The 27,832-nt window shown below is 43.2% G+C and overlaps 1 protein-coding gene across 3 annotated transcripts; it reads left to right on the top strand.

Moving 5' to 3' along the window:
* Positions 1 to 1,196: 1,196 nt before the first annotated feature.
* On the top strand, positions 1,197 to 27,754 carry Insig2 (insulin induced gene 2). Of its 3 annotated transcripts, none has more exons than XM_041648873.1 (6): positions 1,197 to 1,297; positions 12,307 to 12,687; positions 20,303 to 20,427; positions 24,485 to 24,651; positions 24,823 to 24,922; positions 26,144 to 27,754. In XM_041648873.1, the coding sequence occupies exons 2-6, from the start codon at positions 12,444 to 12,446 to the stop codon at positions 26,183 to 26,185; spliced, it is 678 nt and encodes a 225-aa protein (XP_041504807.1). In that variant the 5' UTR covers positions 1,197 to 1,297; positions 12,307 to 12,443; the 3' UTR covers positions 26,186 to 27,754. The 3 variants fall into 3 exon arrangements, with proteins under 3 accessions (XP_041504807.1, XP_041504806.1, XP_041504808.1); XM_041648872.1 differs by lacking the exon at positions 1,197 to 1,297 and adding an exon at positions 4,283 to 4,403; XM_041648874.1 differs by lacking the exon at positions 1,197 to 1,297 and having other exon boundaries at positions 12,483 to 12,655.
* The last annotated feature ends 78 nt before the right edge of the window (positions 27,755 to 27,832 follow it).

Genomic DNA, 27,832 nt, shown 5'->3' with positions numbered 1-27,832 from the left:
GCCCTTTGTTTAAGTGCTCTGAAAGAGTGTCTATGTGTTTATGAGTTTAAGCCTAAGATTTTTCTATCTAAACTTAAATTTATAACATTGTAACTACAGCAGTTTTAAAAAATACTATAATCCAAATAGTTTAAATCAAATCTATAAAAGCCATTCTTGTGGAAACACTAGAGGACAGTGGCAGGACATTTCCATTATATTTCTCAACGCATTGCACAGCATCCTTAAATACTAAGCTAATTTTAAACTGGCTTGTATTTGTATTCTATGGCTATGTATCACTTACTAAATGTGCAGTGTTCCCAGGGTCAGTGTGGGAAGTATTAAAGTCACTACAGATAGATAATAACCTTATTGAAATATTCTAGTATAGCAACTTCAGAAGATTTTTCTTCGTTATTTCTAATACATTTTTTTTAAAAAATAAATCATATGTAGCATGCATATGGTGCAAGATGTGGCTTCAATCACCTACTAAACCAGTGATTCCACAGCTTGATATCTCTCTCTCTCTCTCTCTCTCTCTCTCTCTCATGAGTCTGGTGTATGAAGAGGCTAGAAGATATCCTCAAATGTCAATCATTCTCAGGTGCTTTCCACATTGCTGCTTTTGAGGCAGAGACTTTCATTGGTGTGGATCTCTATAATTTAGCTAGACTGCCTGGCCAGTAAGCCCTAGGCATCCACCTGCCTAGTCCCACTGTTGGGACTGTAGGCTTGTGCCACCACACCTGGCTTTTTATGTGGGTTCTGGAGATGGAACTCAGGTCCTCATGCTTTAAGTCTAATGCTTTACCAACAGAACCATCTTAGGGTCTTACATATTTCTAAACATATTTGGTCACTTGAGCTACAGATTCAGATTCACATTTCCAGTGCTCCAGAGGGCATTTCTAGTTAAACATTCAACACCCTTTGAACTCGTTCAACCCCAAACTCAAACTCTCAACTCTTGATCTAAATCAACAGTGCTGTTCCTCTGAGAGTCTCTGGCTCAGAACTTGGAAGCTGCTTCCACTTAGCTCTCTCTGTCACTCTTCACATCAGTAGCCAGTTAGTACTGCCAATTCTGTGACCTCTGCCATTGCCTCAGTGAATGCTTGCACCATCTCCCAGCTGGCATCTGCAATCCTGCTTTCCTCCATGCCCTGCTATTGGTCACCTTCCACACCAATCTAGATTAAAGCAGGGCATGTCTGATCTCCAGAGGAGTTCTCAGTAAGCCTCTGTCTGTTTATGTGAGCTGAACTGGCTTCCTTTACCGACACCTCGGCTTCCCTAGACGAATTTATTGAAGGTAAGCACTTTGTCTCATTTACTTTGGTGCCTCAGTGGGCTTCTAGCTGCTTACTGTATGCAGTTGACAGGGCTGTGCAGTGGGGCTAAGAACACAGGCACTGGAACTGAACAGATGCCTGTTGAATTGCTGCCTCCTCTGCTACTTATTATATTGCCAAATGATGCCAGACAAACTTAGATGGAGCCAGTGCTTCTGAATTTTGGCTGCATTAGCATTTCTTTAGGAATACACTAGGATTATACAAGGTCTTTATTGGAAGAGTCCAGGTCTGTCCTTCAGCCCAATTAAATTGGAATACGTACAGGGTATAGCCCCAGTCCTTGAAAGATGTCATATAGAGTACACACATTACTTCAATCAATTACAGGTGGTCCTAATATACAGTCAGGGTTAAGAACTACTCTGGTAGCTAATTTAAAAGGGTTTTGAACTAATGACGTAAGAGTGAATTTAAAGGTTGTGGAGATGGTTTGGTAGTACAGTGCTTGCCATGCAAGTGTGAGGATGACTTTGATCTGAATAGAAGTAGTTACTGAATAGAAAAATGGCCATATTCTTTGTTTTTAAAGTTTGGGTGCTTTTAATTTGGGTAAGGTTCCCAAGGCCAGGTTCTCAGAATCTGAGACTCTGGCTTAGTGAAGCTTCAGCCAGAAACAATGTTTAACCTGGGGTCTAAAGTATCTCCCTCAAATGACTTCTGCTGATGTTTGCTTGTATTTAGCTACAAAGTTTTTATTCTTTCTAGCTTGCCTGATCGTCTGTTCAACAGAAAGAACAAAGAATATGCAACATTAGTGGGTCAGGGGAGCTACAGAATTATCAAATCACTGATATTTCTGACAGTTAAGAGAAATCTAAAATCTAGGCATCGTGGTGCACACCCTTAATCCCAGCACTCCAGAGACAGAGGCCAGTGGATCTCTGTGAGTTTAAGGCCAACCTGGTCTACAAAGCAACTTCCAGGACAGTCAGGGCTGTTACGCAGAGAAATCCTGCCTCAAAACCAACCAACTGACCAGACAAACACCAGACAAATAAACATCAAAACAAAGGAAAAAAGGGACTTTAAAAACCACCGGGATCACTATTTCACTATAGCTATAAAAAGAAAAACCTAGAAAGTGGAATTACTGGACATGACTACATACATGCAGTGCCAAGATGCAGCTGAGGTTTGAAAAAAAGAACACCAGCAACCTAGAGGCACAGAACTAACTTCAGTCTTCCAAAGTAAGTGTGATTTCACCGCCCTCTTAATTCATATCCTGACATTAGTTCATTTTGGATTTAGACTTGGCAAAAGAGTTTTTGGGAAGATGGGTCTATCTATCCTGGCTCACATTTTGAGAGGACACAGGCCAGAGGAAAGGCGTAGGGGTGGGTGTGAGGACATACTGAACCTATGGCAAGGAAACAGATGAGTGTGCACGCTCAGAAGCTTTCTTCTTTCCATTCCGCTCAGGGTCCCACTTCAAGGAACGGTTCTGCCCACTTGCAGTGTGTTTCTCCCTTCTTTCTTTAAACTTTTCTGGAAACTCCTGCTTCGACACACACTCAGAGATGTTCCCATGATGATTCTAAATCCTGTCAAGTTGACAAAGCCATCACATGTGCATGTTTATTTTTCCTTATAACATTCTTCATCTATGCAACATAGTTAGCCTGGACCTTCATTTACTATGCATTAAAAACCTGAAGGAATTAAATGTAAGAGCTAGGGAAAAACAGAAATACAAGAAAGGTCATATTAATACACGCTGAGACTGCTGGTCCAAGTTTAATTTCTCTTCCAATTTTCAGAAACAAATGTGTTGATAAAAGGGTCAGAAACAGGGTTTTTAAAAAGTACATTGAATTGTCTGCCAGTTCAAAGAAAAACAACAACAAAACAAAAAACAAAGGCATCTAACCAATAGCAGTTGCCCATATTTCCTACAAAGTTCTCGTTAAGATCAATGTAATCAGACTGCATCCATAATGTATTTTTGGCTGGGCCCCCAAAAAAGGTGATCCATGGAACAGCCCAGTGAGGAAAGGTAATCAAGTCAGATTTTGGTATTAGCTTTCAAAAACACTCTATGGAGGAATGGAATGGGGAGTAGGGTGCATGATCAAAATACATTGCATACGGGCTTGAAAATTTTTTTTTAAATGTGATTTTTTTGAGGACTTCATATAATATATTTTAATCATATTTACTCCCCACATCTCCCAGATCCACCCTCCACTTTCCCACTCGAACTTCAAGCCCTTGAAATTCTCAAGGAATAAAACAAAACAGAATTTTCCTGTATAGTTTTTCATCCAAAACAAGTTCATCTGCGCAGTCTCCAAAGATTGGTTCCTGTTCGGAAAGGAAGATTTGCTGGGTGCGGTGGGACACACCTTTAATCCCAGCACTGGGGAAGCGGAGGCAGGGAGCTCTCAGTGAGGGCAGCCTGGTTATAGCTAAGGCTACATAGTGCTACTCTTTCTCAAAAGGAAGGAGGATGCTCTTTAATTCAAAGGAGATGATAACTTTGACAGTAGAGAGGTGATAAGGTTTCATTTCCTTGTCCTTTGGTGCAAATTTCTATAGAGCCTGGGCGATGAGAACAGCTGCCTTTAACCGGTGTTCAGAAAGGATATTAAGACATATTCCAGGGCCCGAGGAAGTAGAAGGCGACGACAGCTGAGTCCTCCACCTTGCTTGCGAGTAAGGCCCACGCAGAGGGCGGAGTCTCGGGCAGAGCGTGAGTGCGTGCGTCCGGGCACGACTTCCTCACTCCGCCCCCAGAGCCGAGGCGCCCGTCAGAACCCTTGACTGCGGAGTCCGCCAACAACAGCCGATTCCGCAGCCTCTCAGCCCAGACAAGGGCCCCGCCTCCTTCCAGCCCCGAGTGGCCGGCAGACCGGAAGTCCTTATGCCCCGTCTCCGTGGAGCGCTGGGAGTTGGCGGCGCAGCAACCGGAAGCTCCTCTGCCCCTAGCTTCCCCGCGAGGCGCCCGGGCCGCGCAGGCGCAGTGCGGCTCAGGCGGAGCTGTGGGAGGGGAGTAGGTCCGGGGGCCGGTCCCTGAAGATGGCGGAGGCGGGGGTGACTTGGGGGTCTCCCTGTGGAGCGCAGGTGAGCGTATTTGGAAGGGGACGGCTCGAGAAAGGCGGTGGCTTTCGGGAAGAGGAGCTACTTATGCCTTTACGTTGCAGGCTGGGTGTCCCGGTGGCAGGTGTTGGGGGATCCAGGACCCGCAGGTGGGGCCTGCAGGGCGAGGGGACCGGGGTTACCTGGAGAGAGGTCGGCGGGCTCTTGAAGGGGACAGCGGGCCTGGGGGGCAGGCTTAGGGGGCGCCGAGGTCTCCGGACAGTTTGAGACTGTCAGAGGGGAGGAAGGCTGGAGGACGGCGGGAAGGGCGACCCTGGAGGTCTGTTTGGGGACAGAGATGGGCCAGCTGTCTAACGTACACCTGACCCGACTAGGGTGTCTTGTAGCTAGGGAGAAAGACTCAGGCTTGTATAGGAAATGGATCGAAATTAGGTTCATAATCATAGTAAGTTTAGAATCTACCGAAGTAAGAGGACACTGAGATAAAGAGTAGGGATTTGGGATCGGAAGTGAATACCCTTTAGGTATATTAGTGGGTGCAGCCAAAGAGAGCTCTTGCCAGGGCCTAGAAGTCGGTTGGTGACAGTAAGTGGGATTTGGGGGTCGCACAGTGGGGATGAGCTGTTTGGGAAAGGTTTCACTGTGCTTTGCTGAGGCTAGAGACGTGAAATGGTGTTAAACCTTAGGTGATGAAAATAACTCGAGTCCAGTGAGTGTTGGGAAAAGTTGTTCATGGGTGATGTTAGCTATGTAGTGGGGCGAAATTTACCCCGAAGAGCTTGCTGTTTTATAGGATTGATGAGGAAAGAGCACATAGACTTGACAGTTGGGCCACGGAAGCTGGCTAGCGTCGGTATCACAGGGAAACTGACCATAGCAATGAAAGCCAGGCACCAGTTCTGGGTACAGATACGTGAAGACTGCCATGCTGTGTTTTCTGCCCTCACCCCCATCTTTGGGATTTGGCCCTGATGGTGAACCACAGACTGAATAAAGGGGTGTTCCTACTCATCCTGTCGGGTCCTGTAGGGAAAAACAATGAGCTGGTGTTCTCTTTCTGTTTTCGTCCTCCATGCTTTTTTCTGAATTTGTAACCATAGTGGTTTTATTTGTTTTCGTGGTACTAAGCTCACATCCGTTATGAAATGAACACTATGTGAATCATTTGTATTTGGGGGAAAGGTTGATGCTTTTTAAACTGACATTTGTGTTTTTAGATGATGACACTGAAAAGAGAAAGATAATGTGCAGTTCAGTAAGAATAGTGTTTTCATTGTTGCTAGAAAATTGTCGCCAAACAGTAGAGTGACATTTCTAAAGGGCTAAGCCATATGTTTAAAGCGGTAAGCTATGTGACTGTGGCTTGCTTAATCTTTCCTGCATTTGTGGAGAGAAAAGAGCGTCAATATATTCAGGGGATACATTTTTTTTTTCTTTCCAGAGTTCTAATGCACACAGTCTGAGATTCACATCTCTGTGCTTTTATTTCAGGAGGGTTAAACCATGTTGTTGTATTGTGTTTTCGTAATGCTGCTGCTATTCTGTTTGTGAATGCTGTCCTAATGAGCACAGCCTGTGCTGAAAAATGTGGGCGGTAGTAATTTAACTTTATTATTTGGTGTTGTCTGACCCAGCCCCTGAAGAGAGAGACAGTCATCAGAGAATGACCACCAGTCACTGAAAAACGAAGAATCTTGTTTGCCTACAAACCAAATGGTTCTTAAGTTCCTAGATTTTAACCAGGTGTGGTGGTGCGTGCTTGGAATCCCAGTTCTAGGGAAGTGGAAACAGGAGAATCCAGTTCAAGGTCATTCTTGGCTGTCTGTTGAGTGTGTGGTCAGTCTGGGCTAATGAGACCCTGCTTCAAAGACAAAAACAAACAAACAACAACAAAAAAAACAAAGCATAGATTGCAACTGGTTATTACTATGTTTTGTTTTTACATTTTTTTTCCCAAAAGCTTATTACCTGTAAGATGTTTTGGTGGGAAACATAAACTTTGTATTTACTTGTAGAATGCCTAGCATTACTTATGCCTCTCTTTTGTCTGAAAGAAATGGTATCAATCCATTAACATGAAATCATATGGGAAAGTATTTTTCCAGCTTTGATGATTTGTCACCAATTTTGCCAAACTATATGAACTGTTTTTCTGTGTTCATTTATATAGTTTATGGAAATCGTAGCTCAGGGCTCAAAGCAGAATAGTGCATGTCCTCTAGTAAGGTTTTTCTCATAAACTGTACAAAGCATTGCTGTGGAGATAACAGTAGCCTGTGAATGGGACCATACAAACAGTCTCCTTTGTGGCACCGAAGCTCTTTGTGTGGCATTTGGGAGAAGAGGCAGGGTAGTTGGCTCAAATATGGCTACCTGCTAACAACTTGGCCTTCTTGCAAAGTTCCATAGCCTATTTGAAGCCTGGGTTGGTAACTCAAGTCTGTAATCCCCACTGGAGGACAAGAAAGGAGAATCAAGAGATTTAAGGCCAGCCTTGGCTACATGGTGAAATCTTGTTTTAAGCAACAAAAGAAAACTATGTATTAGCCTGTCTGATTTTTGTATAGTAGGAATTAAAAACACCAGCCTATTTATTTATTAACACTGACTCATTAGGAGCCATTGCAGTATTATGCTTTAAATTTATAATCTAAGTTTTTTTGGTAAAATTTAAAAATTTGAAGAACCAAATTTTGATTTGCTATAAGTATAATATATAAAAATATGACTACTTCTGTTTTAAGAAAATGTAAATAGCTAAAGGGATTTTAAAATAAATTATGCTACATTTGTTCCCAGAGCCTTTAAAATATCCCACCCTCCTAGTATAATAGTGTTGTCATCTGTGTGTATGTGGGGGAGGGGTTGCATGGGACAGCACATATGTGGATGTCAGGACAACTTCTGAGAGCTGATTCTTTCCACCGTGGGATTCTGGATCTGACTCAAACTGTCAGGTTTGCACAGCAAGCTTCTTACCCTCTGGGCCACCTCACCAGCCCATTTACGTGGTTTTCTTTGCATAGAAACTTCACTATTGTCTAGGAAATAGTGAATTCTTTTCTGGGTTTTTCTATCTGTTTGACCAACCTGGTTATTTATTGTATGTGCTTATATGTAATTGGAGTAAAAAGATCCGGAAATGACCCCCCCCCCATCCAGTATTGCATTGCCTTTTGTTTTGAGTGTCCATGTCTAGCTTTGAACTTACTGTAACTGAAAACAGCCTTGAATTTCAGCTCCCCCTGCCTCCACCTCTCAAGTGTTGGGATTATATCCCTGCTCCAGTATGCCCAGCTCCATTGATTCTTTCCTGATCTTGTTAGTTCACCTGAAGGCTTTGTGACAGTATTAAAGTGAGTGAGAGAACTGTTAGGTTGGTTGTGCTTCCCTCCCTCCTTCTCCCAACAGGTCTGGGCCACCTCACCAGCCTGCCTGCCTGCCTAGCTTGATAGCCCATTGTTGACTTTGGATACTGGAGATTTTTGAGTATGTGTGTGAACTCTGAAAAAATGCATGCATACACATTTTTGTTTTTACTTTGCATGAATCTCAGATATATCCTAGAATAGATGGTCTCCTGGCCCCCTTCCAGTCCTTAAATTTTAGAACATTGATGGTGAAGTATTGTAGTCTTTATTTTTGGCCCTGGTAATTATATATCATCGTGCTGCGATGTAACCACAGTTAGTCCTTTGGTTCTGCTTCAAATAAACATTAAACAAATGCGGTGTTATTTTTAAAGAATACTTGTGGGGGTGAAGTAGGAAAGTGAAGAAGGGCTGCCAGGAAAAGTTGGATAAACAGCAGTGGGAGAAAACACAAATGAACGGCTCCAAATGTCTGCAGTAGACGGGCGGGATGAGGAAAGAAGTCTCCTTCTAGCAGCAGCTCCATTGGAGCACAGGATCTCCCTCGGGGTATTTGGAAATACTGTGGGTACAATTTTGGGTATCACAAGTGGGGGAGGCCTGCATTTAGTGGCCAGGAGCCAGGGATGCTAAATAATTTGCCAGGCCCAGAAGAGTTTCCACACAGTAAGAGACCATCTGACCTAAACTCACCAAGGCTTCTCTGGCAGTTTCTGGCTAGCTATCTCTGGAAATGGATGGGACTAGCTAATTAAAGTTATTTATCCTTCTAAGAATACTGTTGAACCTAAGGTATATGTTGCTTAATTCTGCTTTGGGAAAAATCACAGACAGAATAAGTGGTTTCTTGACTCTGGTGTCACTTGTGCTCTGCGGAGGGGTAGGGAGGCTATATGCCTGCCCAGGGTCTAGGCAGGAGAGTGCACTGTTGGTCACACACAGTGTGGAAGGGAGCCCTCTGTGGTACTTTGTTTGATGCTTGTTGTTATTTTGTACTTCAAAGCATCTCTATTAACCCTGATGTTGTCTGTTTACATTTTTATTTCCGAGTACTGTGGAGATGATTCAGTGAGCACTGCACAGACCAGATTTGGTAGCAAATAATCTCAGCTCTAGGAGTAGGGGTACATTCAGGAGGGGATTGGTGGGGGTGGGAGGATCAGAAGTTAAGACCAACTTTTGCTAGTCTGTGCTATGTGAAACCCTGTTTTAAAATAAAATAAAAAACAAAAGTTTCTTATTACATTTATTATATTGTCTGTGTTACTTACTTGTGTGTGTACGCACATGCCACATGTATGTAGAGCTCAGAGAACAATATGCAGGAGTCGGTTCATTCTGGGTACCATATGAATTCTAGGGGTCAAACACCGACCATCAGCGTTGGCTGCAAGCCCCTTTACCTGCTGAGTTACCTGTAGGCTCATAATGGCTGTGGACTATATAGAAGCCCCTTTGCCTGCTAAGTTACCTGTGGGCTCATTTAGACATTCAGTTTTGTTTGAAAATTTGCATTAAGGTAGGCTGAAAATCAGAAACTTAGATTAGGTTCTAGATTTGCCTTTTCAAAGGACTACTGAGCTGAGCCCACAAGAGTTTGATCATAGAAGAATGAACCTGGCTTAAACTATGTGAAGCAACTATCCCTGTGGGCCAAGCAGGAAGCTTGCTGCATGCAGAGATACAATGGAGATTGGTGTCGGTGAATAAGACCAACACAAAAAGTTTATAATCCATAAAGCAGCTCTGCAGATAATTACGAGGTAGCTATTAGAAGTTCTGCCTCTGTGAGATTGCTCAGCGGGAAAAGCTGAGCCTTTACCAGGTCTGACACCATGGATGTGATCCCTCAGGACCCGCATGGTGGAAAAGAACTGACTTCCAAAAGCTGTCCTCTGACTTCTACATGTGCACGGTGCCAAGCCACACATACATATGAAATGAACTGCATTCAAATAAAATGTTTCAGGATTCACAAGACATACCACTTAGGTCCTGACTTACAAAGATTCCCAAGGTGTAGTGTAGTCAATTAGGATGAAGAGGATGACAAAGCAGAAAGCCTACCTATTGTTTTCACGTTTGAAAACTGGTAGTGTTCTTTGAGAACAAGGCACGTGGCAGTTTGAGCAGCACCGTCATGATGAGAGCAAGGGAGTAGGACAATGGATTTGATTCAAGCTATGCTTCTTACCCAGGCGTGTAGACTTAACCTTGCTTTGTGCTCTCACTTGTAAAATTACACTTAGCTCTCAGAGTTGTTGTTATTATTACTGTTATTATTTTAGTTCTTGAGACAGTGTCACTGTACAGCCCAAGACGGTCACACCATCCTCTTAGGGATACTGTGAGGGTTAAGTGAATTGCCTGTGTCAGGAAAAGTGCATGTACTTATCACACATGACGGATCATTGCATTAGCTGATTAGTTTGAAGGCAGACTAACTTTGCAAAGAAAGCAGGCTTATTTTATTCACCATTCTGGAGATTCAGGGGTGAAATTGGCTAGCATCACTTGTACTCTGGTAAGGATCTCCATGGCAGGAGTGTGGGTGAGAGGGCAAGATCACATTACCAGATAGGGAGCAAAGGGGTTGAGGTCTCACAGCCTCTTTCCTCCTGGAGCAGTGCCCTCAACGAGCCCAAGAACATTCTTTTGGGATGTGTGTCTCCTTCCCCATTTAAAAGATACCTTATAGCCCAGGTTGGCATTCAGCTTTTTGTGTAGGTGAGGGTGACCTTGAATTCTTGATCATTGTCTTAAAACGTACCAACCCCAGCTACCCAGCCATCACCTGTAGGTTAGATCTCATCTCGTCTCCCAGCATCACAGCGAGGCCTCAACTACCAGCATGGCAATCTCTCTTCGGGAGATCCCAGCAGGACCTAGCAGTCACTTTTGTTAAAGGAGTGAACAGAACCTAGGCTGACCCTCAGAAGGTGTTACGGGGTTGGGCTGCATTCTCTTGGCGCTGGCTTCCTCTGCTTCCTCATCATAGTGACCCCGTGATTGCAGCACTTGGCTCAGCGCACTGCTGCAGGTCGGCAGCACAGCTGTGGCCTGGTAGAGTGGCTGAAGTCTGGCTTTTCTGGCTGGTATATGTGTAGGTGGGTGCTTGTGGGCTGGGTTTCATAGGCCGCTTGGTTGCAGAAATTCAGCAATGTAAGCATTAAACATGGGGATGAATCCTTCTGTGGATACTGTCCTCATAAGCAAGTCACATTTTCTTACCAAAACTACAGTGTCTTTGGTCAGAATGTGTTGGTTTTCTTTTTTTCTTTTTTCTTTTTATTTATTTATTTATTTATTTATTTTTTATTTTTCGAGACAGGGTTTCTCCGTAGCTTTTGGTTCCTGTCCTGGAACTAGCTCTTGTAGACCAGGCTGGCCTTGAACTCACAGAGATCCGCCTGCCTCTGCCTCCCTAGTGCTGGGATTAAAGGCGTGCGCCACCACTGCCCGGCTTATTTATTTATTTATTAAAGATTTCTGCTTCCTCCCTGCCACCGCCTCCCATTTCCCTCCCCCTCCCCCGATCAAGTCCCCCTCCCTCATCAGCTGGAAGAGCAATCAGGGTTCCCTGACCTGTGGGAAGTCCAAGGACCTCCCACCTCCATCCAGGTCTAGTAAGGTGAGCATCCAAACTGCCTAGGCTCCCCCAAAGCCTGTACGTGCAGTAGGATCAAAAACCTAAAAAGTATAAGAGATTCAATTGCAACTGATGGAGTGGGGGTTAGGCAGACGACCTAGAGATGTGGGGTTTCGTCTTGTAGCTCCCAGTAGATGTGTTTTGAATTACTTGGCTGGCTGTTCTCTGAGGTAAGGGAAACTGTTTTTCTATTATTTTAATGCTGAGGGGGTAGCAGGGTGTGTGTGTGTATGTGATTAGACATTGGGTATCTTCTGTAGTTCTCTACTGTTGTTTTGAGGTAGGGCTAGGCCAGCCGGCCAGTGAGCTGCAGGGATCCTCTTGTCTCCCCTCTCCAGCACTGGCGTGTGTCCCAGAAGCATGTCACCACACCTGGCGTTTTTAGTAGGTGCTGGGGATCAGACTTAGGGCCTCATGCTGTGCTTTAGACATCTTACTAGCCGAGCTTTCATTGCCGACCCAGCTGTTGTTGCCTCTCCTTTAAAGATTTCTCCTGTTTTATGTTCATGAATGTTTCACCTGCGTGTGTGTATGTGGACCACATGCATGCCTGGTGTTCACATAGCCCAGAAGATGACATCGACTCCTCTGGAATTGGAACTACAGGCATTTGTGAGCCGTCCTATGGGTGCTGGGAACCTGGGTTTTCTGCAAGACTTCTTACTGCTGGGGTCTCCTAAGTCACCTGTTGTATCCTAGTAAACACACATGGAACACTTCACTTTTTTATTTTTTACAGCATGTATAGAAAGGCTTTTTAAAAAGGATTTTCTTATTGAGTAAATAATTTAAATAAATTAGTATACAAACTTGTTTCATTCTGTATCTGCCTAACTAGTACTGAGTGTGAAAACTTGTACAGTTGTGTGTCAGCTGCATGCTGATTCTCTCTTCTCATCTCTTGTAGGATTCCTGGTAGGTTCCACCTTCAGGCAAGATGCGGCACGATTGAGACATTGGCCTGCTTCCATTCAGAGACACTTCATCTTTTCCACTGAGAAGCCTGCTTTATGTACGGCTCAGGCCTGCTGAACCTATGAGACCATGTCGGAAGGAAAGCCCGAGTCACCTGGGCCCGTAAAGTGTGGCCCATACATTTCCTCTGTCACCAGCCAGAGTGTGAACGTGGTGATCCGAGGGGTGGTGCTCTTCTTCATTGGAGTGTTCCTTGCCTTAGTGTTGAACTTGCTCCAGATTCAGAGAAACGTGACACTTTTTCCACCTGATGTGGTCACGAGCATCTTTTCATCTGCATGGTGGGTACCACCATGCTGCGGCACAGCCTCAGGTATGTGTGAGGCGATGTGTTCTGTGTGGCCTAAGTGACAAGTTTGTGTTGGGGGTTGCACATGTGTGTGGTTGTATGTGAATGTATGTGTGCCTGCATGTTGAGGCCAAAGGTCAGAGTTGGGTGTCTTCTGCAATTATTGTCTAAATTGTTTCTTAAGACACTGTCTCTCTTAACCTGGACACTGCCAATTAGGTAGACTGGCTGGCCATTGAGCTCCTGGGTTCTGCCTGTCTTTATATCTCTAGCACTGGGACTCTAGGTGTGTGTCACTACAATGATGTTTTTATAGGTGCTGAGATTCTGAATTTAGGTCTTCATGCTTTTGTGGAAAGCATTTTACCCTCTGAGTGGAGGATATAATTTAAATAGAGTGCAGTGGACTCTGAGGAACTTTGATATATTTGGTACACGTATGTCCTTATGTTGTGCTCCCGCCCCCAGCTATGGAGCATTTCTGTCATTCCCAGTCTTTTATGCTCTCTTGCATTCCTTGGTACCCTGGCCTCAGGCTAAGTGGCCCTGCTCTCTGCCCTCCAGGATTATCTCTGCCTTCAGTGTAGTCCTTGGAGTCAGCCGGTACCTGATTCTTGCACCTTTAACATTTAACCATGAAACCAATTCTCATTTTCTTTGGGTGTAGGGCATTTACCTTTTTCTCATTTCTTCTGAATATTATTCTAAGTTATTTTGGTAATATTCACTACTGCCTAAAAGTTTTGATGAATGGGCTATAATTTTGTGTTTGAAGCAGACTAAACCGTGGCGTATGGAGTAATTTTATTCAAGTTGAAAACTTGATGCTGTATTTTTAATTTTTATATGCTTTTATTCTTGCTGCCTGGTCTTTAAATGTACCAGAAGAAATAGTAAATACTTGAAAAGATAATGAGGTAAACTGTCTTTGCTTAAAATCCTGATAGTCCTGTTAGTGGCTTTGACATTTTCAGTAGAGGACCATTGATGGCCAAGGGGAACATTTCCAGATGCCCTGTAACGGGCAGCTCTTTGGCTATGTCAATGGGTCAACAATACTTTATGTAATAAAGTAATAGAAGGTAGTCATAGCCATGTGGGAGAAAAATGGTTAATTCTATGTCTGTACTTAGTGTACACGAATACTGTGCGACACAGTGTGGGTACATCTCCATCCTAGAGCTAGAGGTTACAGGTGCATGTGTCCAAAGGCTGGGGCCGACTTGTACAGTATCTTCAAGTAATCCCATAGCCCTGCTGCATGGACAGATGAACATTGTTGCAGTCAGATTCCACATGCCTTAGGTAGCCTTAAAACCGATGGAGCCCCCAGTTAAGAGAAGTCATCACAGTGCTGTGTCCTGGTTTTCCTGGGGTGATACTTCTCTAAGACATCATCCAAATAGATGAGAACTTGTATCTTATCATTCTTCTGTATCTGCTGATCTGCCTATATTTTCCTTCATTAAGTTCAGAAGAGAAAAAGTTTCCCAATAACTCTAGTTCTTTTCTCTCCTTCAAGGTGCAGCTCAGCATGCAGCCTCACCACTTAGTTTCCTAGACCTAGCAGCAATCCACTTCACGATCTAGTTACCCCTCTTCCCTTTCCTTCCTGTAACCCTCTCTATATGCCCTACCTTGCCCTCTCAAATTCATGCCCTCTATTTTTGTAATTGTTGTTTTACATATGCATGCGTATGTGCGAATGCGCGCGCGCACGCGCACACACACACACACACACACACACACACACCTACACCTACCTAACTACCTAAATATGTAAATACAACCTGCTCTGTCTACATAATGTTATTTGTATATGTATATATTTTAAATAGATATACTATTTGTGTTAATTCTTAAGACTTTCATGCATATGGAATTTTGCTTTTTTGTTTGTTTTGAGATAGGGTCCCACTGTGCAACTCTGGTCTGGAACTCACAGTGTAGACCAGGCTGGCGTTTACCTCCTGAATACTGAAATTCAAGGCTGTGCCTCCACACCCATCCTGTCCAGTGTGTTTTCAGCATATTCTCTCTTCCCTTCCTCCCTCATCCCCACTGCACAGCCTCACCTTTAGCCTCCTTTCTTAAACTCACAAACTCCAAGGACAGTTTGTGCTCGCGGTCTTCTAATGGATGTGGGGCTAGCCACTCGATAGGAACTGACCTTCTTGGGGACACAGGCTTAAAGAAAACTGGTTCTTCCTATCCCAGCAGCCATCAACTCTCAGTAGCTCCTCAGCTAGGAGAGGAAGCTGGAGAGTGTTCCCTGCTCCATGCCGGAATGTTGACAGGCGTCATCTTGTGCAGGCAGCCGCAGCAGCTGAGTTCATTAGTGCCACAGCCTGTAATGTCCAGATGTTGTCTCAGCAGGCTCCTCGCTGACCATTGGTGCTTACAGTTTTTCTACTGTAGATAGGTCTTCTTTGATGGCTCTGCAGCCTTGGAGTGAGGGGCTGTGATAGAGATGTCCCATTTGTGCCTGAGTGCTCCGCAGACACTCTCTGTGCTGTGACCAGTTGTGTGTTTCTGTGTTAACTGCCATCTACTACACAAAGAAGCTTCTCCAATGAGATGTGATAGCTGCCCTAATCTATGGCCACAGAGATACAGGTTTAAGAGGGTAGCTGGACAGTATGTCCATTTAGTGAAATAATAGCAGTAGGCTCACTTCTGGGGCTCGTGAGCTCCTCATCTCTGGGTTCTTGGCCAGATTTATATTCTCGGCATGCGTTTCCTTCTGCAGATCCCCCTAACATTCTTGCTGTTCTTGCACCCATGGACCTATCTTACCATGCCAGTTACTGTGGCTCACAGGGTTCACAGCTGAGTGACACTGCTGATGAGTTTCCCCCGAGGTGCCTGCACAGCTTCTTTCAGTACCGTGAAAGCTAGCCAGCATGGAGGAAGCTTCCTGTCAGTACCAGCTTGATTTCTCCATGCTTTGTGACCAAAGTGTGTGATGTCTTCATCGGAAGGGTCTAAACAAGCTTAGCAAGGCTGGTGTTGTCGTGGACTTCTTTACATGTGTGGTGCCCCGGAGCTGGGATTGGGAAACCCGTGTATAAAGGATATCTTCTTATCTGGCCATGTAGTAGATGGCTTGTTACATTTGAAACAATAAAATAAAAATCTCGTGCATCTCAAGATGACCTCAAACTCTGTAGGTGAGGCTGATGTTGAACTCCTGATTGCCCAGCTTTCACTTCCTGGGTGCTGGGATTAGAGGCTTACCACTACTAGTGCTAAAGAGTAAATGTGTTAAAAGACAGTTGCTATATTGTGGCTAAACGTAGAGAAGTTGTCTCCAAAATCACAAGTAGCTAAACCTGTGGAAGTCATGTAAAGGATTCTTCTAGTCATTGGTTCCTCAGCCCTTTCCTAGAGAGGTCTCCATCCTTCCCCATCCCACTCCCAAGGTGAGCCTGCATAGTTTGCATTGTTCCCTTTGGTCCTGGCCCCCACCCCTTGGGCTTGAAGATACTAGTCTTTTTTTTTTTTTTTTTTCTGGCTTTGTTTTGACCCGTCCCACTTCCTGTGTTCTGTTGAGCACTCTGGGCTGTAAGAATGATTGCCTGTGTCTGACACACAGTGTGTTCCCAAATCTTTAATATACATAGTGTTAAAACTTTTTTGTGGCCTACTTTTGCTTTTCTAATACTTTGAACCTTTCTGTACCCAAGCCTCCCTTCATGCTCAAACCTTACAGTTTCCTGGTAATGGTGTTTGCTTCTGGTTGTGCCTTGGTTCCTTCAGGTGCCTCCCTTTGATGAGAGAGTTGTTTCCATGCTTCTGCGTGCAGAGTCACTTCTTTAGAACTTTCCTCATGTGCAGGACCAAGATGAGATGTGCTGAGATGCCCCTCAGCAACTTGTCAGTACTTAGTCAGCACTCAATAGTGTCTGTGCCACTTTGTCATGAAAATACACCCTCTTGTTTATTAATGTATACATGTCTGTGCCTGTGTGCGTAGGTCCAAGGACAACTTCAGCTGTTATTCCTTAGATGCCACCTACGTTTCTGTGTGTGTGTGTGTGTTTGAGACAGAGTTTCCCACTGGCATGGAACTCACCAAGTAGGCTAGGCTGGCTGGCCAGCAAACCTTAGGGATCAGCAGGGATCAGCCTGTCTATGTCTCAGTGCAGGGGTTACAAGTGTCACCACTGTGTGTGTGTGTGTGTGTGTGTGTGTGTGTGTAGCTGTATGTATGTTGTGTGTGTAATTGTGTATGGGGGAGTTTTGTGTGTATAGTTGTGTATGGGCGAGTTGTTTGTGTAGTTGTGTTGGGGGAGTTGTATTGTGTGTGTGTGGTTGTGTATGGGGGAGTTGTATTGTGTGTGTGGTTGTGTATGGGGGAGTTGTGTGTGTGGTTGTATATGGGGGAGGTGTGTGTGTATGAAGTAGATTCTGGAGCTCAGACTCTGGTCTTTGGGCTTACACAGCAGCACTTCACCGTCTCAACCATTTCCCCAGCCCCCTTTTTTCTCTTTTAAAATCCCTGGGAAATACCAAGAACAAGATACATTATAGTGCTTAAGTGTTTGCTGAATGAAACATGATCGGCTTCTGTTGTAGTCTCCATGGAAGAGTGTCTTGCTGAGTGGTCTGGTTGTCTTCAGTCTGGCTCCTTGCTGGATGTCTAATTTAACTGTGTTCTTCCTGCCTCACTGCACTGAGAGTGATGGCTTACTACTTGTGCTTCACAGACTCCTTTTGTCTGTGGGTTGGGCAGACTTACTGGGAATCACTTCAAGATATCAGAAGACACGTGACTTTACATCAGAGAACCATCTGATTAAGCAGAATTGTATTTGCATATGATTTTACACAGCATGATTTTTAAGTCTCTTGTTTAAAAAAAATGGTACAGAGAGAAGCAGCAGCCCAGACATACTCCACTGAGCTCTCAGACAGTGGATCCTCACCGCGCTGTGTATATTCCTTTCAGACTCTGCCATGCTGTTATTTAAAGGAAAGAAAGAAAGACATTTAATGGGAAGTGACAAGCTTCCCCAAATTCTCTCTCTCAGTGAGCAGCTGAGCACCACGCATACTCCACGGATTTGGTTTTTTATTGGCAAATCCCAAGGTTGGCAGCATGGCTGTTTAAATTCCTTCTTTGTGTTTTTACTTTCTCTTCTCAGTTGTCTCTCACTTGCATAGGAGCGTAGTCTGTTTTACTTATATTTTTGCACATGCATGTCAGCATCTCAATGTGATAATTCTTTACCCATGGCATCCGCTGCTGAGGATGACTTGGAATTAACTTGGAATGCCTTCTCTGGTTGGATTTTTACTCAGCCACAGGCAAACAGAAAGATGCAGGGGATTGAGGAGAAATTAATTGGTATATACATAGATGATAATGGATGATAGATAGTGGATGGGTAGATGGTAGATGATAGATAGGTGATATGTAGGTAGATGCATCTATGTATGTGTTATATAGAGAATGGTGGAATGACAGATGAGCTGTTTTGTGATACCCCTTGAGGAAAAAGTATCATTTAGACATGTTTCAATTATTAGGCATGCTTGTCATTTTAATCATGTAGAAATTTAGAAATGCTGTCACTTAATCCAGTGGGATTTTTCAGTAGTGTGTTTCAAATAGGACCATAACTTGGATTTTCTTTGTGTCTGTGCATGTGTGTGTTCATGCATGTGCAGGCACACATGCATGTATCTATGTGGAGGCGCAAGGATAACTTCAGCTCTTACTCCTCAGCCACAGTCCATCTTAGGTTTTCTTGTTTTGGTTTACACTCAGTTCCTTGGGCTTGCAAGGCAAGCACTTCAAACTGAACTATCACCCAGGCCCTGAAGCTTACATTTTCTAGCAGCCATTGGAGTTCTCTGTGCATTGCTGAGCTTTGTCACTGATCTTAGGATGGCTTGTGCATCATCTGTTCTCTACTGAAGCATAGAGCTCCAGTCTCATCACCAGGTGAGAGGAGCTAGGTTGTCTCCTTCCCTTGCTGCTCTGTGCTCTACTTGCCTGTGCTCTTTGGATACTAATTGGTTTCCAGTTTTCTTTTTCTTTTTTATTCTTTTAATTTACATTTAAATTTTAAAAGGGTTTATATTTTTTTAAAAATATTTATTTATTTATTATGTATACAATATTCTGTCTGTGTGTATGCCTGCAGGCCAGAAGAGGGCACCAGACCTCATTACAGATGGTTGTGAGCCAATATGTGGTTGCTGGGAATTGAACTCAGGACCTTTGGAAGAGTAGGCAATGCTCTTAACCACTGAGCCATCTCTCCAGCCCAAGGGTTTATATTTGTGGGGAGAGATGGTGTAACCGTTAAGGGTGCTTACTGTTGTTTCAGAGTACCTGAATTTGGTTCCCAGCACCCACATTGGGTAGCTTTCAAATTCCTGTACTTGAGGGAACCCTATGTCTTCTAGCCTCCATGGACACCCAAATGCATATGGGCATACTAAAAGGCACATGTGCATATTTACACAAAATTTAAAAAGTAATCTTTAGCAAATAAATACATTTTCTTTTTTGTGTGCTTGGGAGATAGCCCAGTCAGTGAAGTGCTTGCCTTGGGAGCATGAGGACCTACCTCTGTTTGACCACTCATCACTCATATTAAAAAAAAAAAAAAAAAGATAAAAAAGCTGGGCGTGGTGGTCCTTACTTGTAATGCAGTGCAGAGGAGATGCATGCAGGTCTCTGGGGCTTACTGGGTCATTAACCTAGTTCCAGGGCAGGGAGAGACCCTGTCGCAGACAACAAAGTGGGCGGTGGTTGAGGAATGACAGCTAAGCTTATTCTTTGATCTCCACATGCTCCATGAAGACATTCATGAACGTACACATACATTTCATGTCTTCTAAGTGAGTAAAATGTTGAGATTTGGTAAGTAGAGGTAGGGATAGGGTGAGAATAGTGGAGGTCTTAGTCATGGATATCTTATACACAGGCACTGTATTCATGATTACTAACCCAGGTAGGAGTCAAGATGTTTCTTCTTACCTTTTAACAGCAAACTTACATATGTAAGTTTTTAATTTGTGTTTGGACAGGGGTCTGACTATGTCCTGATCTCAAAGATCTGCCTACTTTTTCTTGACTGCTGGTATTTAAGGTGTGTACTGTCATACCTAGCAAGTTTGTAATTTTTCTGTTCCCCATGTCTTTCCTTTTTGTGTGTGTAGCAGAAATAGTGTCTGTATTCTTTTGTTGCTGTCAGAGCAGTGCTGTGAGAAGGACTGGGGGAACACTGTCAGAGAGTGCTGTGTACAGACAGGAAGCCAGCCAGCAGGGCAGTGAGGATCCTGGGAGCCTGGCGTGGAAGTTTACAAGTCCACTGCCTACCTTCTCTGTAGCTTCTGCTTGTGATACATAGCATACTTACATGAGGAGAGGGTAACTGTGGGTAACCATGGGCTGACTTGGTGTCTCTGGCTCCTTGTGAGTCCCTTAGAGTGCTGCAGCTTCCTCGGAGCTCTCTGTACTGGGAAACTCGTGTTTTCCTTTGGAAGGTGAGTTTAAAGATGCTGGCAGTGTTCAGTCGTTTGGATACAATTTCTTTTGGAAGGATCTTGAAAGCAGTGACTGTAGTGATTGCTGCCAGTGCAGTGCTGGTGGAGACTTACTGTTTTTTTCTTCTCTTCACAGCTGTGATCGGGCTATTGTACCCCTGCATTGACAGGCATCTAGGAGAACCACATAAATTCAAGAGAGAGTGGTCCAGTGTTATGCGCTGCGTGGCGGTGTTCGTGGGTATCAATCATGCCAGTGCTGTATCCTTGATGAAACCTGCAGTAACGAGGCAGCCTGCAGCCCCTTAGTCACAATACCGTGCTGACCCAGTTGTTGACCCAGGGTAGCAAGTGTGAGGGTAGAGGTGGGTGGGGCTTGGCCTAAGCTCCTTTTCAGTTCCATGTAGAAACTCTGTTCATTAGGCTACTAAATTCCTACATGAAATTTTGTTAATTCAAAAATGGAACAGGTACATTTCAAACCCCCCACCCCCGTTTTTCTCTCTTCACTTAGGATTTGCAGGTAAGGACCCAGATAGTTTTAGGTACTCTTTTTAAAAAGTATATTTTTAAAGAAGTTATGCTGACATTTATTGGTTTTAATCAACACCAAAAAGCACATTCCTTCCCCCAACTTCATTATGAAATTAGAGTCTTACTATGCTAGCTAACCCTAACTGGCTTTGACTTTTGACCCTTCTGCTTTAGCCTCTAGAGTAGGTTTTTTGTGGGTTTTTTTTTTTTTTGCCATAGTTGTTGGTTTTTTGGGGATTTTGTTTTAACATATCTGTTTTGTATTTTTCATTTTGGTACAATGTGACCAACTTGTTAAACCTGTTTCAATAAAATCTGCATCCTTACCAGTGATGCTCAACTTCTCATCCTGACATCTGATCTGTATTTCTCATTTTTACCAGTGATGCTCAGCTTCTCATCCTGACATCTGATCTGTATTTCTTTCATTTTAATCATTTTTATTGAGTTTTTTCTAGGACAGTTTCATACATTTGTGTACAGCACAATCCAATTACTGTGACCCCACCCTCCCTTTTCTCTCTCTTCTGCTCCCATTATCTCTCCTCTCTCAAGTCCACATCCTTGGCTTTTCCTCTTTTTGTTGTTGTTTTTTGTGTTGTTTTGTTTTGTTTTTTGTTTTGAGATCCACTGAATCTCACCAGGATTCCCTGCCTGGCAGTGGGTTTCGAAGTATCCTTTGGAGGTTGGTGGGCTCCTCAGTGTGTACACATGTGAAGAGGATGACTCTCTCCCTTACAGTCCACCAGAAGCCAGTACTTCAGCAGGGAGAGGTGGAGGAAGGACTCCATGAGCCTCTCTCTATTCATGATTGACATCAGTAGGTCTGTTGTAGGCAGCCACACCAGTGAAATCATTTCTGCAATAGCTGTGCCATGTTCAGAAGACAGTATTCACTGCCTTCTCGTCTTCAGGCTCTTTATATCCTTTCCACATCCTCTTCTACCTGACCTTTGAACCTTGCAGGGAGTCAAACAGAAGTCCTCTGTAGAATAAGCAATCATCTCTTATTCTTGGCACTTTGAGCAGCCATCTGTCTCTGTATTTAACCCCCCCCCCTCCGCCCATTCATTTCATTGCAAAAAGAGGCTTCTCTGATTCAGAATGGAGGTAGCATTTAACTATGGGTTTAAATGTAAATAGTTAGAAGACAGCATGGCACCGTGACAGCTTAACAACAGTAGTGTCATCTTTAGGGCCTAAGTCCTCCATAGCCTTGGGCTTTGACTGAGTTTACAGCACAGGTATGAATTCCCTCTTGTGGACAGAGCTTGGAATATAGGAAGAGAGTGGTTGGTGGCCCCATAACAGTGATACCATTGTTGCACCTGTGCACCTGTCTTGCCTAGCAGATTGGTATTGCAGGTCTATGGGCTCACCAACCAGTAAGATACCTTTTCTCCCCACCAACTGGTAGAGCACCTTTAGCTTTAGGAAAGCTGGCCAGCAGAGGGACACTTCCAGCTGAGTTGTAGCTTGATTTCTATTCACCTTGCAATTATAAATTACTCCTGTGTTATCTTCAGCAATAGGATCTTATCACCACCTAGTTCTGGTAGGTAATCAAGAGGAATAGCAAGAGCCTGAATTGTTTTGGAAGCCTCCGGGGCCTCCTTAGCCAGCAACTCATCAGAAGTTTCTCACATCTGACGATATCTCCCTTCTAATTCATATTCTCTCTCTCTCTCTTTCTCTCTCTCTCTCTCTCTCTCTCTCTCTCTCTCTCTCACACACACACACACACACACACGCCTCTAATTAGCTTACAAAGTACTAAGCTTCTATATGTCCTTTTCATACATCTTTCCCTACCTGCACTCCCCTGCCAACTTTTTCATGTGAGTGCTGGGATCCTATCTTGTCCTCCTGCTTACATAGAAGTCCCTTTACCTGCTGAGTTGTCTCCCCCCCAAAAAAGTGTTTTCTTTGTAGGTGGGAGATTTAAATAGCCCTTTCTACAGCTTTAAAAGCCTTGCATACAATATGCATTTTTGGCTTCATTCACTTTTTTTGTTTCTAAGTGAAATATTTAAATATAGCAATCTTAGCTGTCATGTCTACCCTTTAAAGAAGATAGAAGATGTTTACAAAATTTATAGCAAAGACTTTTCTTATTAGGTTACTTAGACCTTGGAAAACCACAAGGTAAAGCTTCTGAAACTGATATATTTGACTGATTTACTCTAAAAGCCTCCTTATTGTGCTAAATAACTTAATTAGTTAGCAAGATGAAACCCATTACTATTGTTTCCTGCTGTTATTATGTGAATGCCGCTTGTAATGCAAATTCTAATTGGTTTAAATAATAAAACCCCCTGAATCAGATATTAGGGGTGAATGCTGAAAGATCAGAAAAGCAGAGCAGCCAGCCACTAGTTCTTACTGCTACTGAATCCTCAGACCGAATGGGCGATCCTTTCTCTACAAGTCCTCAGATTGAATCCTGAGCTTCTGTCTCTGCCTGCCTTATATTCCTCTGTCTGCCCAGCCTGATCACTTTCAGTCTCCACCTCCCAGTGCTGGGATTAAAGGTGTGTGCCACTGCTGCCTGGCCTCTATGGTTAACTAGTGTGGCTAGCTCTGCACTTTTATCTTCAGGCAAGCTCATCAGCGCTGAGAACCTTATGTTTAGAGTGTACATACAAGAACAGCTAAAAGAAAAAAAGAAACTTGCCCAGATGAACTGTTAGTTTTCTTGTTAGACCAGCCACTCACAAGGACTGATCTTAAGAGAGTGGCATACAGCTGTCCTCAGAGGCCTGGACTGGCCAGCAGGGGTTTTATATGCTGCTTTAGCGGGAAAGGTGGGGAAAGGTGGAGAAAAGGTTAGTAGCACTAGAATCAGGAAATGGTTTCTTGGGCTTGTTTTGGGAGGCAAAGAAAGAAAAGACTTTCGTAGTACTGGCATTGGTCAGATCTGTAGTCCAACAATGAACCAGTTACAGAGGCAAGGTGGAGCCTTTGGAGCATAGAAAATGCCTTTTTAATGGCAGAACTAATTTTCTTAGTGTAATCCTCTAGCCAAAAAAAAAAAAAAATTCAGAAAATTTAATTCGTAAAGCTTCATTCTCAGAGATTCCTGAGTAAAAGGGGCCATATATTTGTGAATAGATGCCTACGTGTGTGCCAGAAATAAAATATCACCGGAGCAGAGTGCCCTGCTAGAGAGTCGCAGGCACCAGAATAGTTTGGCAGGGGGGAAGATAATGTTCACTTCAAGGCTTTATCCTCAACAAATTAAAAGCAGAGCAGTTGACATAATAGAAGGGATGCTATGTCCTTGGTGCTCTTGTTCTGAACTGCATTATTATAAAATGTGTCTGTCAGTAAATCACACAGCAGTGTGCTACCTGTTAAATAGCTGTCAGCTCTTCTCTTTCCAGGTTCCTCTATGATTTTCAAGTAATTCTGAACCATTTTGAAAAGTATTATTGGTTTTCTTTTCTTTTTTTTTCCCCTTAAAAGTGTGTTCTGTTAGCACTGCTATCCAAAGTGCACAGTTACATGTTTAGACACAAAAGCACTTCCTAAAGAGTGCCTGACTTTACAATTAGCCTTTTTTTTTCTGGATGGGTTATAAGAAGGTAGGAAATATTAATTAGTGCCCTCTGTATCTGGTATGTAGACATAGTTTTACTTGCACCTATCTTCATGTGTTGTGATAGAAGTTTGCGGACACCCCAGAAGAATCAAGTCCCTTGAAAGTGGCCTCTTATTTAGAAAAGTGAACAGTTGATATCACCTGCTTCCTTGTTTTCTGATGGCTCCTTAGCACTGGTCTCAGAAAGTAGACTTTGACAACAACTTCCAGTTTTCCCTCACGCTGGCTGCGCTGTCGGTAGGACTGTGGTGGACTTTTGACAGATCAAGAAGTGGTTTTGGCCTTGGTGTTGGAATCGCTTTCTTAGCTACTGTTGTCACCCAACTGCTAGTCTACAATGGTGTTTATCAGTGAGTGTTGTCGCTCTTTTACCTGGTTGCTTTAAATCAATAACTGCATTCAAAATTGAGAACGCAATGGGGTTATCGAGTTTAATGTATAGAATCACTTCTCTTCATTATGCCTGTCTTGAGTGCCCTTGACCGTGCTCTGTGAGTTATTAAGTGTTTCTGTTATTCTAGATACACATCTCCAGATTTTCTCTATGTCCGTTCTTGGTTGCCATGTATATTTTTTGCTGGAGGCATAACAATGGGAAACATTGGTCGTCAACTGGCAATGGTAAGCTGAGGCCCACGCAGGGTTGAGTTGCATGATACCATTTCTCAAAATGCCCATCACTCAAGGGAACGCATCGATGGAGACAGGGTTCTTTGAACTCTCTTTTGTGCTTTCATTGAAATAAATCATTTGGATGAATTTAATCTGAGGAGTATTAATACTTGAGGAACAGCTAGAGGGAAAAGGAAAAATTGGTTATGGGTACTGTGGGAGAGTTTGTTGACCATATAGTGATGTTTGATTTTGGTTGCTTTGTTTTTATTAGTTTACAGTTTTCCGTTCCATCAACAACATTTTTTTTTTGTCTTAATACAGTCTCAAGTAGCCCACCTTGCCTTGAACTCACTCTGTAGCCTAGGATGACCTTGAATTTCTGGTCTTCCTGCTTCCACCTCTTGAGTGCTGGAATTATAGGTCTGTACCACTACACTTGGATCATGTGGTCCTGGAGACAGAACTCTGGGCCTCTTTCATACTCAGCAAGCACTCTCAGCTGAGCCCACAGCTTCAGCCCCTGGTAAAAGAACAGTTTTAAAAATGAAGAGGGCATATTATATAGTATTTGTAAATGAAGACTGTCTCAAGCTGACCAAGATACTCATTTTAGTTATGAATGGAAACACACAGTGTTACCACCCCCCGTGCCCCCACCCCGGTCATGTGGCAAGAGTTACACAGTGACATTTGGAGGCCACAGCAGTTGCTTTCACTTGAGTTTGGCCATCTGGGAGAACTGTGGTTTACTTGCTGTCGTTTTGATACTCTGAGCACCCAGTTCTAACTCTGTGTGTTTCCTTCCTTTTGAATTTCAACTATTCATTTTGGTAGTTATACTTTTAGAATATTGTTTTAATTTGGATCCTTTATATTGTAATATATTTTTCTGCTAAATCATAGAGTGATTTGAAATGATGACTTGAATTCATCACTGTCCTGAAGTTCATGGCTTGTCCTTGCTGGTCTGTGAGCACTGTGTATCATGGGGTTTCCCTACATCCCCAGCTGCTGTGGCTTACAGTGTGGGAATAGTCGTCTTTTTGCCGCCCATCACTGCTGTCTGCAGATTTTCACTTTGAATGCCATTGTGCAACTCTTAGTTCTTTGAGGAATAAAGTGAACATATTAAAACATTTATTTTTATAGCTTTTTAATTTGTTTGGAAGTTGCAGTTCACAAGTGATTTTAAATCTGTTAACTTTTTTGACCTTTTAATCTTTGCAGTATGAATGTAAAGTTATTCCTGAAAAATCTCATCAAGAATGAAGAAGGCAGAATCTGTCTTTTCTCTAGGAAGCCATGGGAAAGCATTGCGTATTTGCTAGACGCACCAGCGAAACTTTGGACTGTGAAATTGCGAGGATGCAGTTTTCCTGGATTGGTGTGTGTGTGACACACACGTTTCTGCAGTCTGTGATTGCTTCTGTAAATCAGTTACCAACCTTTCGGTATTTGATTTCAATAAATGTAAGATATATGTGCACTACATGAAAGACATGTTTATGAGTACATGAAATTTCTAAATTTTTTAGACATACCATGCGTTGTTTCACAATGTTGATGTGCCAAACTACGCTGTTACTGTCACAGAGACTAAGAGTGCTTTGGACAACTTAGAAATTTAGTGAAACAGAAGAAGAAAGCTGAAAACAAACCAAACAGAAAGCGAATGGGTAGCTGGTCTTCCCCTCTCACTGACTGTTGTGCCTTCTGTTTCTCATCAGCTGTGTGCATTATGAGCTCCCATGTGTGCTTTGTCTCTGTTGCTGTTGTGTCAGAGAGTTTATAAACCCTAAATATGGTAATGATGAACTTCCATAGAATGGTGTGAACCTGCACTGCTGCAGGAGTCCAAAGAGTACTGTTCTGTGTTGACAGATGTCGGGGGAGGTGATCAGCATTACCCTGCTTTGTGTCTAAATTTGGAAAAACATAAATAGCTAAAACTTAGGGGATTTGATTAGATAAATGTGTTTGGGGAATACTGTGTTGTTTTCTCTCTGCCACAGAAACCAAAGTGATATTAGCTATTACTCGTTACTGAAGCTCACTGCTTTAGCACGTGATGATTAAGGAACATCAGGCAGATCAACATGAAGGTTCTGAAGGCAGGTAATGCTGGTGGGACTGGGCCGTGTATCTGCCTGGCTCTGGCAGGCCTGAGTCTGTTGCCTTCACAAGTGCAGTCTGAGGATGGTGGATGCATAACTCTCTTAGTGTTGATGTCTCCTGCTGAATGGTCCGTCCTTGGAGAATAAGTTGAGAGAGTTCATCACAGAGCTCCTGGCACGTCTCATTAACAACTCCTGCCATTTATGGTTTAAGTATATCAGCTGACTTTCCACTTGCTTTCCTTCCTGGAATTGTTAATTTTCTGGATACAAGCATAAATTCTTCAGAATTCTGTGGTGTGTGTGTGTGTGTGTGTTTATGTGTTGAGTGTGTGAGAGAAAATGTATACATGTGTCTGTGTGTGCATGTGCCCATGCTTTCCTACAGTGTCAAGTAGATACTTTAAAGCTGTTTTCTTTCAAAGCAGTGCTGAAATCTTGTACACCAGAGTGTAATGTGCTTTGTGTTCTCAGGCTGGGAGAGCGAACATACCAAGAATACTCCGTATGGAATATGTGTACGCAAGCCTAATGGTGGGAGTGGCCAACACACTGCTATCATTTATTATTCTGTCTTTCAGATGTTATTCATTTAGATCAAATAAGGTATATTTTTAGAATCAAATTTGTAAACTATAAAATCTTTAATAAGTTATAAGGTCTATGATATGTTTACTTTGGAAATTGCTGTTGAAAGCAAGATGTATTAAATATGTAATTATCACCGTGTGTGAGTCCTTTTTTCTTCATGATAAATATTAGGATTTGAGGCTGTTGGCTAATCTTATAAAATTAGTACAAG

This window comes from Microtus oregoni, unplaced genomic scaffold, assembly GCF_018167655.1.
Source record: "Microtus oregoni isolate MIOR12 unplaced genomic scaffold, Mior012 000003F_ref0000135, whole genome shotgun sequence".
NCBI lineage: Eukaryota > Metazoa > Chordata > Mammalia > Rodentia > Cricetidae > Microtus > Microtus oregoni.
The sequence above is the reverse complement of the archived record's forward strand: the minus strand, read 5'-3'. Positions and strand labels throughout refer to the sequence as shown.

Excerpts from the sequence above, each read along its gene's own strand:
- Insig2 (XM_041648873.1), top strand. The coding sequence starts at position 12,444 with ATGTCGGAAGGAAAGCCCGAGTCACCTGGGCCCGTAAAGTGTGGCCCA. Across the intron at positions 12,688-20,302 it reads ATGCTGCGGCACAGCCTCAG|CTGTGATCGGGCTATTGTAC; the intron begins GTATGTGTGAGG and ends TTCTCTTCACAG. Across the intron at positions 20,428-24,484 it reads GTATCAATCATGCCAGTGCT|AAAGTAGACTTTGACAACAA; the intron begins GTATCCTTGATG and ends CACTGGTCTCAG.